Here is a 15436-nt window from a genome sequence, read left to right on the forward strand (position 1 = left end):
CGTAACAAGAAAGGGCTTCGGCAAAGCTAAAAAAATTTCAACTTCGTCAAAAGACAAGAAATTCAATCATCAGATGGCCAGGGTACGCTCAACAGCTAGGGTTACTCACGACGGAGAGGAAGCCAAAGCTGCTGAAACTGCTCCAATCTCTAAAGTGATGAAACGATCAGGGCTGGTAGTATCGGAGGATGCAGCTGCCGCTGAAGCTGAGCAGGTTGATGCTGAGGAAATTGAATCTGAAGATGATTACATTGCCGTGCCATCTAAACCCAGCCACCTGGAATTTGGGAGATCCACTATTACCGAAGGTGATATGTCTAAGCTGATGACGTTAGGCTATTTCAGTGAACCAAAAAAGGAGTTGGTTCGTTTTGGCGGAGAGGAAATTACTCCGAAGCCAGAAAAGGATGAAGTGGTAGTCTTCAAAAGCTTCTTTAAAGTAGGATTAAGATTTCCTTTAATTGGGATGATTGCTGATGTTTTGAAGAAGTTTGAGATTTATCTTCATCAGCTAACTCCTAACGCCATCGTTAGGCTTAGCATCTACATCTGGGCCCTCCGAAGCCAGGGGTAGAACCATTTGCCGAAGGCTTCTGCCGAGTACATGAGCTTCATTATCAGACAAAAGCTAGAGAAGATGGGCTGCATGAAAACTTCGGCTGCTACAATTTTGCTTATCGCAAAGAAGCGAAGTTTCCAGTTATCAGCTATCGTACCAAGTGGCCAGCTGGCTGGAAGACTGAATGGTTTTACGTCAAAGTTGATGAAGAAAAGGAGATGCTGGTTCAAAGCCCACTAGAATTAATCTTCGGAGAAACCAGGCCCCAGTGCAACATGAAACCGGAGAGTCCAAGCCAAATTGCACTGGGCGAATTTCGAGTTATTGCGGAGCATATTGGCACTAGGGATATGGTGCAAGAATTCTTGGCTTTTAGAGTGTTCCCAACTTTGAAAGAGTGGGACATGCCGAAGCTCAAAGGGGAGAAGAAAAAGAAAGAACTTGTTCGGTTGCCCTACTATTATAAATTCAAGAAACACTTCAAAGTACCTTGCCAAGAATGGTTAAACACGATTGAAGTTATGTGCAACGAAATTCTTGGCAATTATTCTAAAAAGAAGATCAACTAATGACTACAGCCTTCGGCACTCGTCCGAAGCGAAGGTTAAACCGGGTGATGGATGCTCTGAACTTTGAGTATCCTGACTATGAGCGCCTGGACAGAGGTGCCGAAGGACAGAAGAGAAAGAGAGTTGCTAGTGTCCTGAATAAAGAAGCTACTAAATTGGTGAAAGATGATGAAGAAAAACTGAAAAAGAGAAAACTAAGGCCTGAGCCGAAGACAGATGCTTCGAAGAAAAGAAAAGCTGCGGCTCCGAAGCAGAAGGCAACTGATATAGAAGAAGAAACTGCCGCAACACCTTCTGCCACCGACGTGGAGGAAATCTTAAAGGTAATGACTGAATCTTTTCCTATCAAGCTAAGTCCACTAGGGCCACATCTGACAAAGCTTTTTCAGAAGGAAAAGGAGCCCTCGATAACGAAGAAGGCAGCTGGGCCGAAAAAAAAAGAATTATTACTTTGACATAAGTTATTGAAGGGACACCACCACCAGCTTCGGCTTTGAAGACACCAGCTGTTGAGAGTGCAACAGCTACCGAAGCTGCATCTACTAAAGCTGCAGCTGCCGAAGCTGCCACGGCCGAAGATGTACATTTAGAACGCACACTTTCTAATATTGATAAAATACTTCTAGACATGGCCGCAGAAGAAACTGCTGCAGCCATCGAAGAAACCATGGCCACAGAGCCTGAGAAGGAGAAGGAAATAGCCGAAGATGCTTTGGAAGAAGAAATTCTCAACTTTCAAAACTTAGTTGGACAAGAGTTGACGAAGGCTGAGAAAGAAGAGTTAAAAGAATATGCCATATCCTGCGGATATCAACCAGGGGCACTACACTTCGGTGGTGTTGACGATGAAAAGTTAGGCTGTCTCCGAGATAAAATCGGAGCAAAGGTTATCGGTACTCTGTCGAAGAGTATTGGTTTCCCGAAGCTTGAGACTGACCTAAGCCGCTACCGACGGCAGCATCTTGTCGGTAGTTTATTCTATTCTAATTTCAAGGTAAAAATTTTTTCTTTGACTTTTTATTGTTTTTATCAACGAAGGTGTTTTCTAACAAAGGTTGCTTCTGCACAGAGTATGCTAGTGAGTAAAGCTTTGAAGATGCAACAAGATATTGAAGATAAAAAGCATGAAGTCATAATTGAGGGCTTAGAAAACAAAATAAAAGATCAAGCAGCTGCCCTTGAAAAGAAGGATTTTGAACTTCAGACAGCAGGCGGTTTACTAACAGAGGCCGAAGCTAAAATTGCAAAGTTGAATGCGGAGCTTCTTTCAAAATCAGAGAGCTTCGAACAAGAAAAACAGAAATTCGATGCAAAACTTGAAGCTGAGGTCGAAAGAAGTTCAAATTTACAAAAATCATTGAAAGAACTTCAAATTAAATGTCTGGAGTTCAGCAATCGATGTTTGCAACGGCTGAAACAGGTATTCAATTCGATTGGAGCCGGCTATGAAAAATTTAGTCCTTCGATTGAAGACCTGCCAAGAACCTTCGAACACATTGAGGGTGAAATTGAAGCCCTTGATGAAATTATAGCTGGGCATGGCGATTTCTATGCCCTGGTAGCTTCTCGGGGCACAGCTGTTGCCTTCCTGAAGTCTGGTTGCACACATGGAAAAATTGTTAATAGGCCAAATTTTAGCTTGTCACCAGCAGATCTAATTGAAAATTCACAGTCTTGCCCGAAGTATAGGAAACAGGTTTATAAAGCTAGTATGGACGAAAGGTGGATGAAGCTTAGCTGGTGACGAGGCTCGAAGTCATCTTAAGCCGGTAACAAAATCATACCTTGTGCTTACCCTTTACTTTGAACTTGAATTTTTCCCTTATAACATTAATATGCATAGGATGACGAAGCCGAGGAGCCTGAAGCCGAAACTTAGTGGACTGTCCGAAGCTCATGATGATGAAGCTTGAATAGCTAGCTGTAGAAAAAAAACTCTAAAAACACTTGTATCATTCTATATAGAGAATTTTGTAAATTAAGAATTAAATTCTAATTATGTAAATTTGTGCATACCTTGTAATATATTTTTACCTTTTTGTCCATGTATGAATTGCTTTGATGTGGACGAAATTAGTATTTTTTGAGCCGAAGGCGAAAAACACCTTCCCTTCTTTTCGTACACAACGAAGCATGAAACTGCTTCTTTTTTCTTTTTGCCGAAGCCTTATATTTTATGGTCGAAGCATCCGCCTGTGTCTGTATGTTATGATGATGATTATCCTATGTATTTCTAAATGAATGGTTATGAATGCAAATGTATGATGTGATGTGTCGTGCAAATGAATGTCCGAACATACACATACGAAGCCACAACCAAAGCCTTCATTCCCTTGGGAATGACCGAAGTGTCTTTGCCGCTTATTTTTCGGCTTCACCGCTTATTTTTCGGTGTATCAGCGCTGACTTTTCGCTGTAAGTTCTGCATCCCCTTAGGAACGTCTTTTGAGCTTCTTCGCCTTATATTTCGGCGGTATCGGCGTTGACTTTTCGCTGTAAGCTCTGCATTCCTTTGGGAACGACTTTTGAGCAGAAAACTTATGCTGCGCTCCCTTAGGAACGGCTTTTTGTAGCTTCATTGTGCTCTGCATCCCCTTAGGGACGACTTTCGAGCTTCTCCGTGTTTTTTTTCTTTTTCCCTGCACTCGATGGTGCATGCTCAGTTTTTACATTTACATATTTGGGGGATTTGCTCTTGTAGAGCTGAAATAAGAAAAATAGAAATTACATGCTATGACCCCATTAAAAACCTTTCTCCCCTTTAGAAAGGAAAAGGGTGCCATAGGAAAAATATAAAGATTACATCAAGCTATACATAATATCGCCGAAGCTCATCCGTATTCCAAGATCTAGGAATGTTGTTGCCGTCCATATCCTTCAATCTGTAAGAACCAGATCTTGACGAACATACTACCAGAAAAGGTCCTTCCCACTTCAACTGTAGCTTGCCTACTGTATATGGGTTGGCAACTCTCCGAAGTGCTAAATGCCCTGGCTTAATGTTCTTTAGCCGAACTTTTCTGTCACACCATTTTATTGTTTTGGCTTGATATTTATTGATGTTCTCCACGGCCTAAAGCCTGATCCCTTCTATAGCATCTTTTGCCACAGAATAATCAGCTTTGTCCTCTGCCGAAGCCACTGTTCTTATTGATCCTGCCTTAGCTTCTTCTAGGGTTATTGCTTCGTCACCAAACAGTAATTTGAATGGTGTAAAGCCTGTTGACCTTGATATTGTTGTGTTGTGGCTCCACACCACTTTGATCAATTCATCTGGCCACTTTCTTCTGGGCTGATTGAAGATTAACTTCATTATTCCCATCATTATAATGTCATTAGCTCTTTCAACAAGTCCATTTGACTCCGGATGTCTGACCGATGCAAAATGAATCTTCGTGCCAAATTGTTCATAGAATTCTTTGAAAGCTTCAGCATCGAATTGTGTTCCGTTGTCCACAGTAATAGCCTTCGGCACTCCGAAGCGACAAACAATATTTTGCCAGAAAAATTTCTGGAAAGTAACCGAAGTTATTGTGGCTAAAGGCTTCGCCTCAATCCACTTGGAGAAATACTCTACCGCCACCACAACATATTTTAGATTTCCTTGTGCTGGTGGAAGTGGGCCTAGCAAATTGAGGCACCACCTTTGCAACGGCCAAGTGGGCTGTATTAACTAAGTGAGAGATGAAGGTTGCTTCTGGTTTCTTGCACATTTTTGACAGCCCTCACATTTTTGAACTAATTCTGCTGCATCCGAAGCTGCCTTCGGCTAGTAAAATCCTTGTCGAAAAACTTTTCCCAACAAGGGCCTAGACCTAATGTGAGATCCACACATACCTGCATGTATCTCTTTCATTAATTCAATACCTTCGGTACTTAATAAACACTTGAGGAGTGGGGAACAAACTCCATGTTTATACAATTCCCCTTCTATTATTACATATGGTCTTGTCCTTGCCTTTATTATCTTGTTATAATCTTCATCACTTGAAAGACAATTGCCTTGAAGGAAAGATATTATTTCAGTTCTCCGGTCTTCACTGTGTACTGGAGAAATAGTAAGCACTGCTCTCTCCATGAGTTCAACTGAAGGTGCTTTTATTGTTTCAAAAAATACTTCCGAAGGCAAGGGGAGCCCCTGGGCCGCTGATTTGGCTAGCAAATCTGCATGCTCATTTTCACCTCTTGGAATATTTTTGACAGAAAAACCTTCGAAGAAAGCCTCCAACCTTCGGACTGTATCCAGATATCTTTCAAGCTTCGGATCTCGTGCCTTGCTACTTTTATCCATGTGACCAGCGATAACATGAGAATCGGTTTTTAGAATAGCCCTTCTTATTCCCATTGCCCTTAGCTTCCAAAGTCCCAATAGAAGTGCTTCGTACTCAGCAATATTATTTGTGCAACTGAAATTTAGTTTGACTGCATAACATGTTTTAGCTTTTGACGGTGCTACTAGAACTGCAGCTGCTTTTGCACCGAAGGTTCCCCAAGAACCATCGCAGAACACCGTCCAAGCTTCGGCATCCTTGCTTGTCCCTTCTTCGTGAGCCCCTGGTGTCTAGTCAGCGATGAAGTCTGCTAGCGCCTAGGATTGAATTGAAGATCTGTGCACGTAGTCAATGGTGAATTCATTGAGCTCCGCGGCCCACTTTCCAACCCTTCCAGTAGCTTCTCTGTTCCTCATAATATCCTTCAGAGGCTGTGATGAGGGAACAATTATATGGTAAGCTTGAAAATAATGTTGAAGCTTCCTAGAGGCCATTAATACAGCATACAACACTTTCTCCAATTCTGTGTAATTTTTCTTTGATAAGCTTAATACTTCGGAGACAAAATATACTGGGACTTGCTTTTTAGTTTGTCCTTCAAGCTTCTCTTGTACAAGCGCCGCACTTACTGCAGAGTGCGAAGCTGCCACATACAATAGTAGAGGAGCCCCTAGCGTGGGTGGAGTTAGCGTTGTTAGATCTATCAGGTATTGCTTCAGCTCTTCGAAGGCTTTCTGCTGAGCTGATCCCCATTGAAAGACTTTGGCCGACTTCAGCACTTCGAAGAATGGTAAATTTCTTTCTGCTGATCTAGATATGAATCGATTCAAAGATGCTAGTCTTCCTGTCAGCCGTTGGGCCCCCTTCTTTATGCTTGGCGGCTCCATCCAAAGAATAGCTTCGATTTTGTTCGGATTAGCTTCGATCCCTTTCGTTGAAACTAGACAACCAAGGAATTTTTTCCTTCTTTACTCCGAAGACACATTTTTCTGGATTTAATTTCAGGCCAGCTTGCCTAAAATTAGCAAATGTTTCCTGCAGATCAACAATGTGATTTTCCTGCTTCGTGATCTTTACTATGATATCATCAACATATGTTAGCACATTTCTGCCTATCTGAGAGTGAAGGACTTTGGCTGTCATTCTACTGAAGCTTCCTCCAGCATTCTTGAGCCCCTCAGGCATCCGAAGATAACAATATGTACCACTGGGGGTTATGAAGCTGGTTTTTGGCTCATCTTCCTTCTTCATCCAGATTTTGTGGTAGCCTGAATAACAATTTAGTAGACTCATGAGCTCTAACGAAGTTGCTGCATCTACTAGAGAATCTATTCTTGGTAACGGGAACTCATCCTTTGGACAAGCCTTGTTGAGATCAGTAAAATCAATGCACATTCTCCATTTACCATTGGCCTTCTTTACCATAACAGTGTTGGCTACCCATTCTGGATATTTTACTTCTCTGATGACTCCAGCACTAAGAAGTCTTTTCACTTCATTCCGAGCACCTTCTGCTTTGTCATCAGACATTTTCCGAAGCCTCTGCTTTCTGGGTCTGAACGATGGATCGACATTGAGCGAATGTTCAATGACGTCCCTGTTGACACCATAGAGATCGTTGGCTGACCATGCGAAGACATCTTTGTTGTTGAACAAAAACCTTATTAGAGTTTTCCCCTGCTCCTCAGATAATTGAGATCCCAGCAATACCTTCTGCTCTGTTATATCTTCACATAGAAGCATGGGCTTCGGCTGATCGACCGAAGCAGCCTTCTCCCTTCTGTACTTATACTGCTCACAAGCTTCGACTCCATCTATATTATGGATTGCTTTTGAATCTGTCCAGTTTCCTTCAGCCTTTCTAGCAGCTTCCTGACTTCCATGAATAGCAATAGGCCCTTGATCCGAAGGTATCTTCATGCATAGATATGCTGGATGAAGAATTGTTTCAAAAGCATTGAGTGTCCCACGACCAATGATTGCATTGTAGGGGTACTCCATGTCGACAATATCAAACACAACTTGTTCAGTCCTTGTATTGTTGACAAATCCGAAGGTCACTGGCATCGTGATCTTGCCGAGTGCTACGATCTGCCTTCCTTCGAAGCCACAAAGAGGGTGTGTAGCATCATGAATCTTATCCTCTGGCTCTTGCATCTGTCTGAAGGCCTTGGCAAATATAATATCCGCTGCACTACCTGTATCAACCAGAACATTATGGACCAGAAATCCCTTGATGACACAAGAAATGACCATAGCATCATTGTGAGGGTAATCCTTGAGCTGAAGGTCCTCCTGGGAGAAGGTAATTGGGATGTGGGACCATTTCGACTTGATGAAGGGTCCCTGCACCCCGACATGTTGTACCCTTCTCTGGGTCTCCTTCTTCTGCTTCTTGTTGGCCGGCTCTGAGCACGAACCGCCTGTTATCGAGAGCACCAGCTTCGTAGCCGAAGCAGATTCAGCTTGATTGTTGAACGAAGCCATCAACTTAAAAAGTGGAAGTGAGTTCACCGGAGGTGGGCACCAATGTTGGGGACTTGTTCTCAAATGCTAAGAGTTAAGAACAAGGCAACACAAAAAGAAGTTAATGGTTAAATGCCCTTCGTCCTTCGAAGGATTATTTCCCTAAGGATATATGATCTTCGGACGAAGGTTATGAAGGACATACCTTCATGATCAAGGTTATAAGGTAATAAAAGACGAAGTATTTGAAAACATAAAACATGAAAGATAACATAAACAAGCACGTAATATTAATCATATATTTCATCATGTAAACTTGAATATTAACATATAATATTTAATTAAGTTTATACCTTCGGTTTGACGGAAGGCAAGAATCCAAGTGTTTCGTACAAGTGATTACAAAAAGCGTGAACAGTACGGGGCACTGTTCATCTATTTATAGGCACAAGGTGCAGCCTGTGTGAAATTACATTTATTCCATTTACAATCGATTACAATAATGACACAAACTATCATGGGTCGATTGGTCATTTCATCTTTAAGTCGGTTCACTCCTTCGTCTTGAGACATGTCACTATGCCGAAGCTTTACGAGTGATAGCTTCGGCACTGCTTTTGAGAGGATCTGCCGAATGTGTTTCTTTTTACATGATCTTCAGCTACGAAGCATACCCCCAACAGCTGTAATATCCAATCATTATCTATATTTATATATTAAAAGTTGATTATTTAAGATGTCGATATCTATTCAAATCTTATACGACACAACTTGTTAATATCCATATTCAATCCGAATCTGAAGAGAAAATATGAAAAAAATGAACCTTATCCAATCCGACCACATGGGCCATCCCCGAACGTGTCTGTTAGGTAGTGTTTGGTTGAGGAGCCAAGTAGAACGGAGCCGTTCTATCCCTGATTATAGGAACGGAGCCGCTCTGTTCTATGTTTGGTAATCTGGAACGGAGCGGCTCTGTTTTTTGTTTGGTTGCAGAGTGAACGGAGCGGAGCGTGACTGTGAGAGCGGGATGGGAACGGAGCGGCTCCGTTCCGTTGATTTTTTGGAGCGGAATGGTTCCGGATCTGAGGAGAATATTCCCTAATTGGAGCCATTCCGTTCTAGTTACTTTGTAACCAAACAGCAACAAAACTGGAACAGAACGACTCCGTTCTACTTGGCTCTACAACCAAACACTACCTTAAAGGCCCAGAGTATATATATATCGGTAGAGGGATGGCAACGCATTGGGTATTGAAAGTTACAGTGCACGCGTGCACAATTTAAATACGAAATATCCATCTCCCATCCAACGGTAATAACAAATTTTCAAAATATTCCCTCTCACCTACTGTTGCTGTTGGGAGGGGTTCTCGGAAAAACTGGCGGCTGACGTACTTTTTTTTTTAATCATAAATGTCCTACCTTTGACATTGAGCACCACGTACCTTCCCGGTGGAAGACCTCTTCAACCATTTATTATACATATATATATTGGGCACCACGCTGTGAGCGGGAGCTCTGTGTTCCTATTTGCAGACTTCCGGAGGCGGGGGTCATTCAGAGCACCACGCTGTGAGCGGTCGCGCAGAGTGGAAGGTTTTGGAAGGAGGAGATATCCGCCAGCGATTCGACCTGTGAGCGGTCGCGCAGAGTCGAAGGTTTTGGAAGGAGCAGATACCCGCCAGCGATTCGACGGAGGAGAGCCACCAAAGGACTGCACGCTCTGAGGACTGAGGTAAAGCTTGTCAACTCCCGCGGTCTTTCGCAAAAGTTTCTTGCGGGCATGGATCGGTTCGGGAACTACAAGAACTACCAGACAAGGCGCTATGAGGATGGAGACGACGATGCAAAGCAAATGCTGAGGCCCTGGGAAGTCCCCAAAGGAGACTGGTTCCCCTCTGACTTCATCGTTGGCGCTGCCACTTCAGCATACCAGGTATTATTCTCTAGGACGAATGTTTACGTCTTTGTTTTTATTTCCAAAGGAAATAAAGTAGGGTTGATGACAGATCGATTGACAGCTAATATATATAATGTATCTGTTTAGATTGAAGGTGGTTGGAATGAAGGTGGAAAGGGGCCAAGCACATGGGATCACTTCTGCCACAGTTTTCCATGTAACTAACGCACATATAATCCATCACTTTTATTTATTTTTGGTTTATGATTGATAAGCACTCAGGCTGTATATATAATAATATAATAGCCACTCAAAAAAATGCTCGTTCATATAGAAAGGGCGCAGCCTCTTGTAGTTTATATAACAAGCTAGCTAGGACAAAAGCCATAGCTGTACCAACAATAAGATACAAATATGATGGCCTTCTTCCCTTAATTTTTGCTTTTTTTTCCCTTCATGTGCATATCAATATATAGCTTTGATAGCGGACGGGAGCAATGGGGACGTTGCAGCAAATTCATACCACATGTACCATGTAAGTACTGAGATATGCCACCATCAATAATAACTAGAGTAAGTAAGTAAATCTGAGAATATCCGAGACGACACAAATACTGTTGGAACACGAAAATGTTAATGTTTCTGCTAATACATATTATCATCATTATGACTGGCAGGAGGATGTAAGGTTGATGAAGGAAATAGGGTTGGATGCCTATAGGTTCTCCGTCTCTTGGTCCAGAATACTGCCAAGTAAGTATAGATTAAAAAAACCAAATATGTTCCCTAGCTACGCGCATATATACATCCAACCAGAGTTGTTGGATTGCTACGATTCTAATTTTATTGTATGCTTATGGCTTTTAGAGGGGACGCTCGAAGGAGGTATTAATCAGGATGGCATCAACTACTACAAAAAACTCATCAACTTGTTGCTAGCGGAGGGTAAAAACATTTTTTCTTACTAGTTAGCTTAGCAACTTAATTAATTGATCAGGATTGCAATCCAATGTGATGAAGTTTTCATGAATCATTTTTTGCTCATTGCAACTCAGGCATAGAGCCATTTATAACAATTTTCCACTGGGACACGCCTCAAGCACTGGTAGACAAGTACGGTGGCTTTTTAGATCGGAGGATTGTGTAAGTATTTATACACAGTTGAAATGATATGCTCCCATCAATCATTATTTTGTCTACTTGCTCTCTGACGATGATTCTAAAGTTTCATCAATACTTCTAGTTTCGATAAAACAAACGATGAACTAAAATATTGTTACATGCATTTTGGACACCATAAATTTTTGTGATTTAACTTCATGATGGGTCACAACTAAGGATTGGAAAAACATGCATCAATTGTCATTCATGGAAAATGTCAATTAACTAGCATATAACACATTATCCGGCTTTGCAATTTTTCAGAAAAGATTACACAGATTTCGCTATGGTGTGCTTCGAGAACTTCGGTGACAAAGTGAAAAATTGGTTGACATTTAACGAGCCCCAAACGTTTTCTTCTTTTTCCTATGGAATCGGGTTGTGTGCCCCAGGGCGGTGCTCCCCAGGACAAAAATGTGCTAACCCAATTGGAAACTCACTTATCGAGCCATACATTGTTGGTCACAACCTTCTCCTAGCCCATGCTGAGGCTGTTGATCTTTACAACAAGCATTACAAGGTACATATATATACAAATACTCCCCACTCTTCTAAAGTAACAAATAGTGCTACCGCGTATATAAAACACACTCCAGTATACTAATAAATAAATTGCAGGATGAGAACGGACGTATAGGGATTGCATTTGATGTAATGGGTCGAGTGCCATACGAAAAGTCAGCGTTTGTGGATCAACAGGCACAAGAAAGGTCCTGGGACATTAACCTAGGATGGTTCTTGGAGCCATTGGTTCGTGGTGACTACCCCTTCTCCATGAGATCGTTGGTGAGGGATCGACTACCCTTCTTCACCGTCGAAGAGCAAGAAAGGCTAGTGGGTTCCTATGACATGCTGGGGTTAAACTACTATACCGCAAGGTTCTCCAAACACATTGATATCTCTCCAAACTACTCACCGGCGCTCAACACTGACGATGCCTATGCTAGCCAAGAAAGTAAGAAATAATAGTTCTGCTCGATTGTTCTATTAAAAAATGACGTTCTCATACTAATCGTGCATGCGCTTTTATTCTTATGTCAACCAGCGTATGGGCCTGACGACAAACCCATTGGTCCTTGGGTACGTATCTTCTTACACTATTATTTTTACAGTATTTTATGTTGAAAGTGATAATGTAAAAACTATGTCCAAGAATAGTCATAGAATGCTCATGGTTAAACTTTAACTATCAAACTGACCGATCTTACATTGCTACGGTTTCCATTTATACTTAAATATAGAGAATAAAGCACAAAGACATGCATTGTGTTGGCTCGTAGGTGTGAAGGTATGAGCCAACAATCTTAGTTTGAATATTCATTTATGTATAATTTTATTTTTTATTATTTAAATATGGGGAGCATGCTGATGTTAAGTTCGTAAGGCACACAAATGTTTTGTGTTGGCAAAAATAAAGCGGAACAAATCTGTAGTTTGTTATTATGAGTAATATATTCATTACTTCATTTGCAGATGGGGAATCCGTGGATCTACATGTACCCTGATGGCCTAAAGGATCTCCTTATGATCATGAAGAACAAATACGGAAACCCACCCATCTACATCACTGAGAATGGTAAGTAGTAATGTGCTCCATATTTTTGCATTTTGTTGCAATTTAAATCATAGGTTCTACTACAACCGTTTTTTATTTGACGCTGATTAGTTCAGTTATATACTAAGAAACATCAAATATAAAAAAACCGGAGGGAGCACTAAATTTTAGTTGACTACAAACAGTTGTACCTTTTTATTCTTCTCATGGGCATCTAATCAGGACCATGTGCATCTAATCACATGGTACGGACGGGCATGTTGGGCTAGCATGCAATCGGTTATTTGTTAAAACATCTGGCGAACTTGGCCGGAAAACCCATGGAATGAAGTGCTGAACATGTGATTATATTTACAGGGATGGGTGACGTTGACAATGGCGACCTACCCATGGAAGATGCCTTGAATGACCAGAAAAGGATAAATTACCTCCAGCGCCACATCGCAGTTATTAAGGACTCAATGGAGTATGAGTCTCTACGCACCTCTAGTTCATTTCTCGCATAGAAACTTGTCCGTTGATTACATCTATCCGTTCATGCAGATTGGGGGCAGATGTGCGGGGCTACTTCGCTTGGTCTCTGGTGGACAACTTTGAATGGACCGCGGGCTACACCGAACGTTACGGCATAGTCTACGTTGACCGTAATGACGGCTACAAACGCTACATGAAGAAGTCAGCCAAGTGGTTGAAAGAGTTCAACACTGAGAAGGCTGGCAGCGCCTAATGATGTGCCATGCATAAAAGACCGGGTCTGTGTGATTTGAATTCTATATTTTTATTTGCACCTCCACAGGAGGTAGTGGAGTCATGTTCTCCAACACCGTATATTGTTCCAGTTCACTGTTACCGTATTATGTAATAAATGAAGTGATCAATTTCTCTGTTTCAATATCTGTAATGTTGAATTGGATGATATCTTATTTTTCTCAACTGGCAAAAGAAACGACTTAAACAACAAGAGCTAAGACTATCTCCAGTAGGTTACACATCATCATCCTCATATTCAAATTCCACTTTGTAAAAGGTACAGTCACAACAGAAAACAGATCACTTATGACGGCTTACTTCTGACGTTTTACATAGGAGCCGTCGAAGACAATACAATGTCCGGCGGTCTGATGAAGCCGTCGGAAATATAAGTAATATTCGATGGCTGTCTGGTCAGCCGTTGGAAATAGCCATTACATCCGACAGCTGTCAAATCAGCCCTCGAAAATAGAGTTGTTTAGCTAATGCCGCCAACCCGCCACATGATGCCGTTTCGATCCATTCGCTCTCCCACCGCGCCTGCTCCATCTGTCAAGCCCGCCCCCGCGCCGCCGCTCATCACTGACGGCCGCCTATGTCAGCTCCATGGCCTCCAGCCTTGCGCCCTACCCTCGTCCGCGCCAACGCCGCCACCTTCGTTGGCGCCGGTCACCTTCGACCGCCTCTGCCCCACCTGTCCCCGGCCCCTCCCGCTGTCGTACGCCTCTGCTTTGCCTAGCCCCAGCCGCCCCAACCTTGCGCGCCCACGTCCCGACAGTGTCCACGTCGCCGCCACTAAGTGAGTAGTATTAATTGTATTTAGATTTGTATGTATGAATGTGTTGATTGATGGTAGTTAGTTTATGTACAAATAAATAATTTGTTTGTTGAAAATTGTTTAATTTGTTATTTCTGACGGCCAAAATTTGATTATATAAATTGAGTTAGCTTCATTTAGTTCATTTAGGGTTGCTTATATAATACTAATTTATAATTTCCGAGGGTAATTATTAAGACCTCGGAAATTATAAATTTCATATGGTTTTTCACTCAAAAAACAATGTTATTTAGTATACAATATTATATTAGTGGTTTATTAATTAAATTATGTAATAATGCACGATGATTCTAGCGTTAGCTTATGTAAAACGAAACTTAGGCGTCACCTGTTTCGGCCCAATACACCTCACAAGCGATGTATGTGAGGCGTGTTGGACCGGAATTGTCTCTTTATTGGACAGCCTCGGGGTGACCGTCAGACTCCGTGTTTATGACAAAGGCATGTGCTCCTGCGTAGTTTCGGCAGCGTAATCTCTCTGTTCTCCAATTGCACCTTTTCAAGCGTGCGATTGGAGAACAGCGGGTTATGTTGTCGAAATTTCGCACGAGCACATGCCTTGTCATAAACACGGGCAGCCGTTGGAAATAAGCCTATTTCCGACTTGTTAACGTTGACGGAAGAGTGCTGTCGGATGTAAAACAAAAGTCGTCGGAAATAGCGTATTTCCGACGGTTTAGAGCTATTTCCGAGAGTTTAGGCTGTTGGAAATTTCCTTTTTTTACTGCTGTGAGTCTGCAGTGCAAAATAGCTTAAACAGTGTTTTTCACAGCTATATGGGTAAACTGCTTGAGGCGGTATAAGGCTGATTCCAGCGATGTCTTCCATAGAGTCCTCTAAATTTAGGGGACACTTCTTCGTTCTCTATGTACATAGACTCTATTTTCTCCTGTATTCATTTTAATACACTGAACAATAGATTAAGCAACAGTAAAATATATATAAGAGACATCTGAGGGTATGATAAATACATACATATAAAAATCTAGAGCAAAATATATCTTTCATATGTGTATTTAATATATGGAGGACGAGATATAGATGATATTGTTTGAGAGAACCGAATATATATGAGGTAATCTTTTTAGATTATCTTTAATGGTATCCTCTATATCAATCTTTTATAGTTTTCTCTAAAAGATTTCATTTTCTATATCTTATTTACTATTTATAAAAGTCGGTTCAAAATTGGCGCTCTCACAGTATATTGGTCGACCCAAATGTTTTGGGACACTGGATTTCTGATCAACGGTCAAGGCACGGTCTTGCCTTTAACTTCTTCTCTACGCCTCTCGATGCTTTAACAGGTTCCAGAGTATTCAGCCACCTCACCCTCTTACGGCTCAGTCGCCTTCTCACTTCAC

At 41.7% G+C, this 15436-nt stretch overlaps 1 protein-coding gene across 1 annotated transcript; it reads left to right on the forward strand.

Moving 5' to 3' along the window:
* The first annotated feature begins 9375 nt into the window (after nt 1–9375).
* LOC103650331 (4-hydroxy-7-methoxy-3-oxo-3,4-dihydro-2H-1,4-benzoxazin-2-yl glucoside beta-D-glucosidase 2, chloroplastic-like) lies at nt 9376–13402 on the forward strand. The gene is made up of 12 exons (XM_008675927.2): nt 9376–9804; nt 9916–9985; nt 10245–10303; nt 10446–10521; nt 10636–10713; nt 10824–10911; nt 11194–11449; nt 11548–11884; nt 11975–12009; nt 12403–12505; nt 12842–12950; nt 13028–13402. Exons 1-12 carry the CDS (start codon nt 9652–9654, stop codon nt 13209–13211), a joined length of 1548 nt encoding a protein of 515 aa, XP_008674149.1. The 5' UTR covers nt 9376–9651; the 3' UTR covers nt 13212–13402.
* The last annotated feature ends 2034 nt before the right edge of the window (nt 13403–15436 follow it).

The sequence above is a fragment of the Zea mays genome, chromosome 3 (assembly GCF_902167145.1).
Source record: "Zea mays cultivar B73 chromosome 3, Zm-B73-REFERENCE-NAM-5.0, whole genome shotgun sequence".
Lineage (NCBI taxonomy): Eukaryota > Viridiplantae > Streptophyta > Magnoliopsida > Poales > Poaceae > Zea > Zea mays.

Coding starts and splice junctions, on each gene's coding strand:
- LOC103650331 (XM_008675927.2), top strand. CDS start 9,652: ATGGATCGGTTCGGGAACTACAAGAACTACCAGACAAGGCGCTATGAG. Junction 10,714..10,823: donor CAACTTGTTGCTAGCGGAGG/GTAAAAACATTT, acceptor ATTGCAACTCAG/GCATAGAGCCATTTATAACA. Junction 12,506..12,841: donor CATCTACATCACTGAGAATG/GTAAGTAGTAAT, acceptor TTATATTTACAG/GGATGGGTGACGTTGACAAT.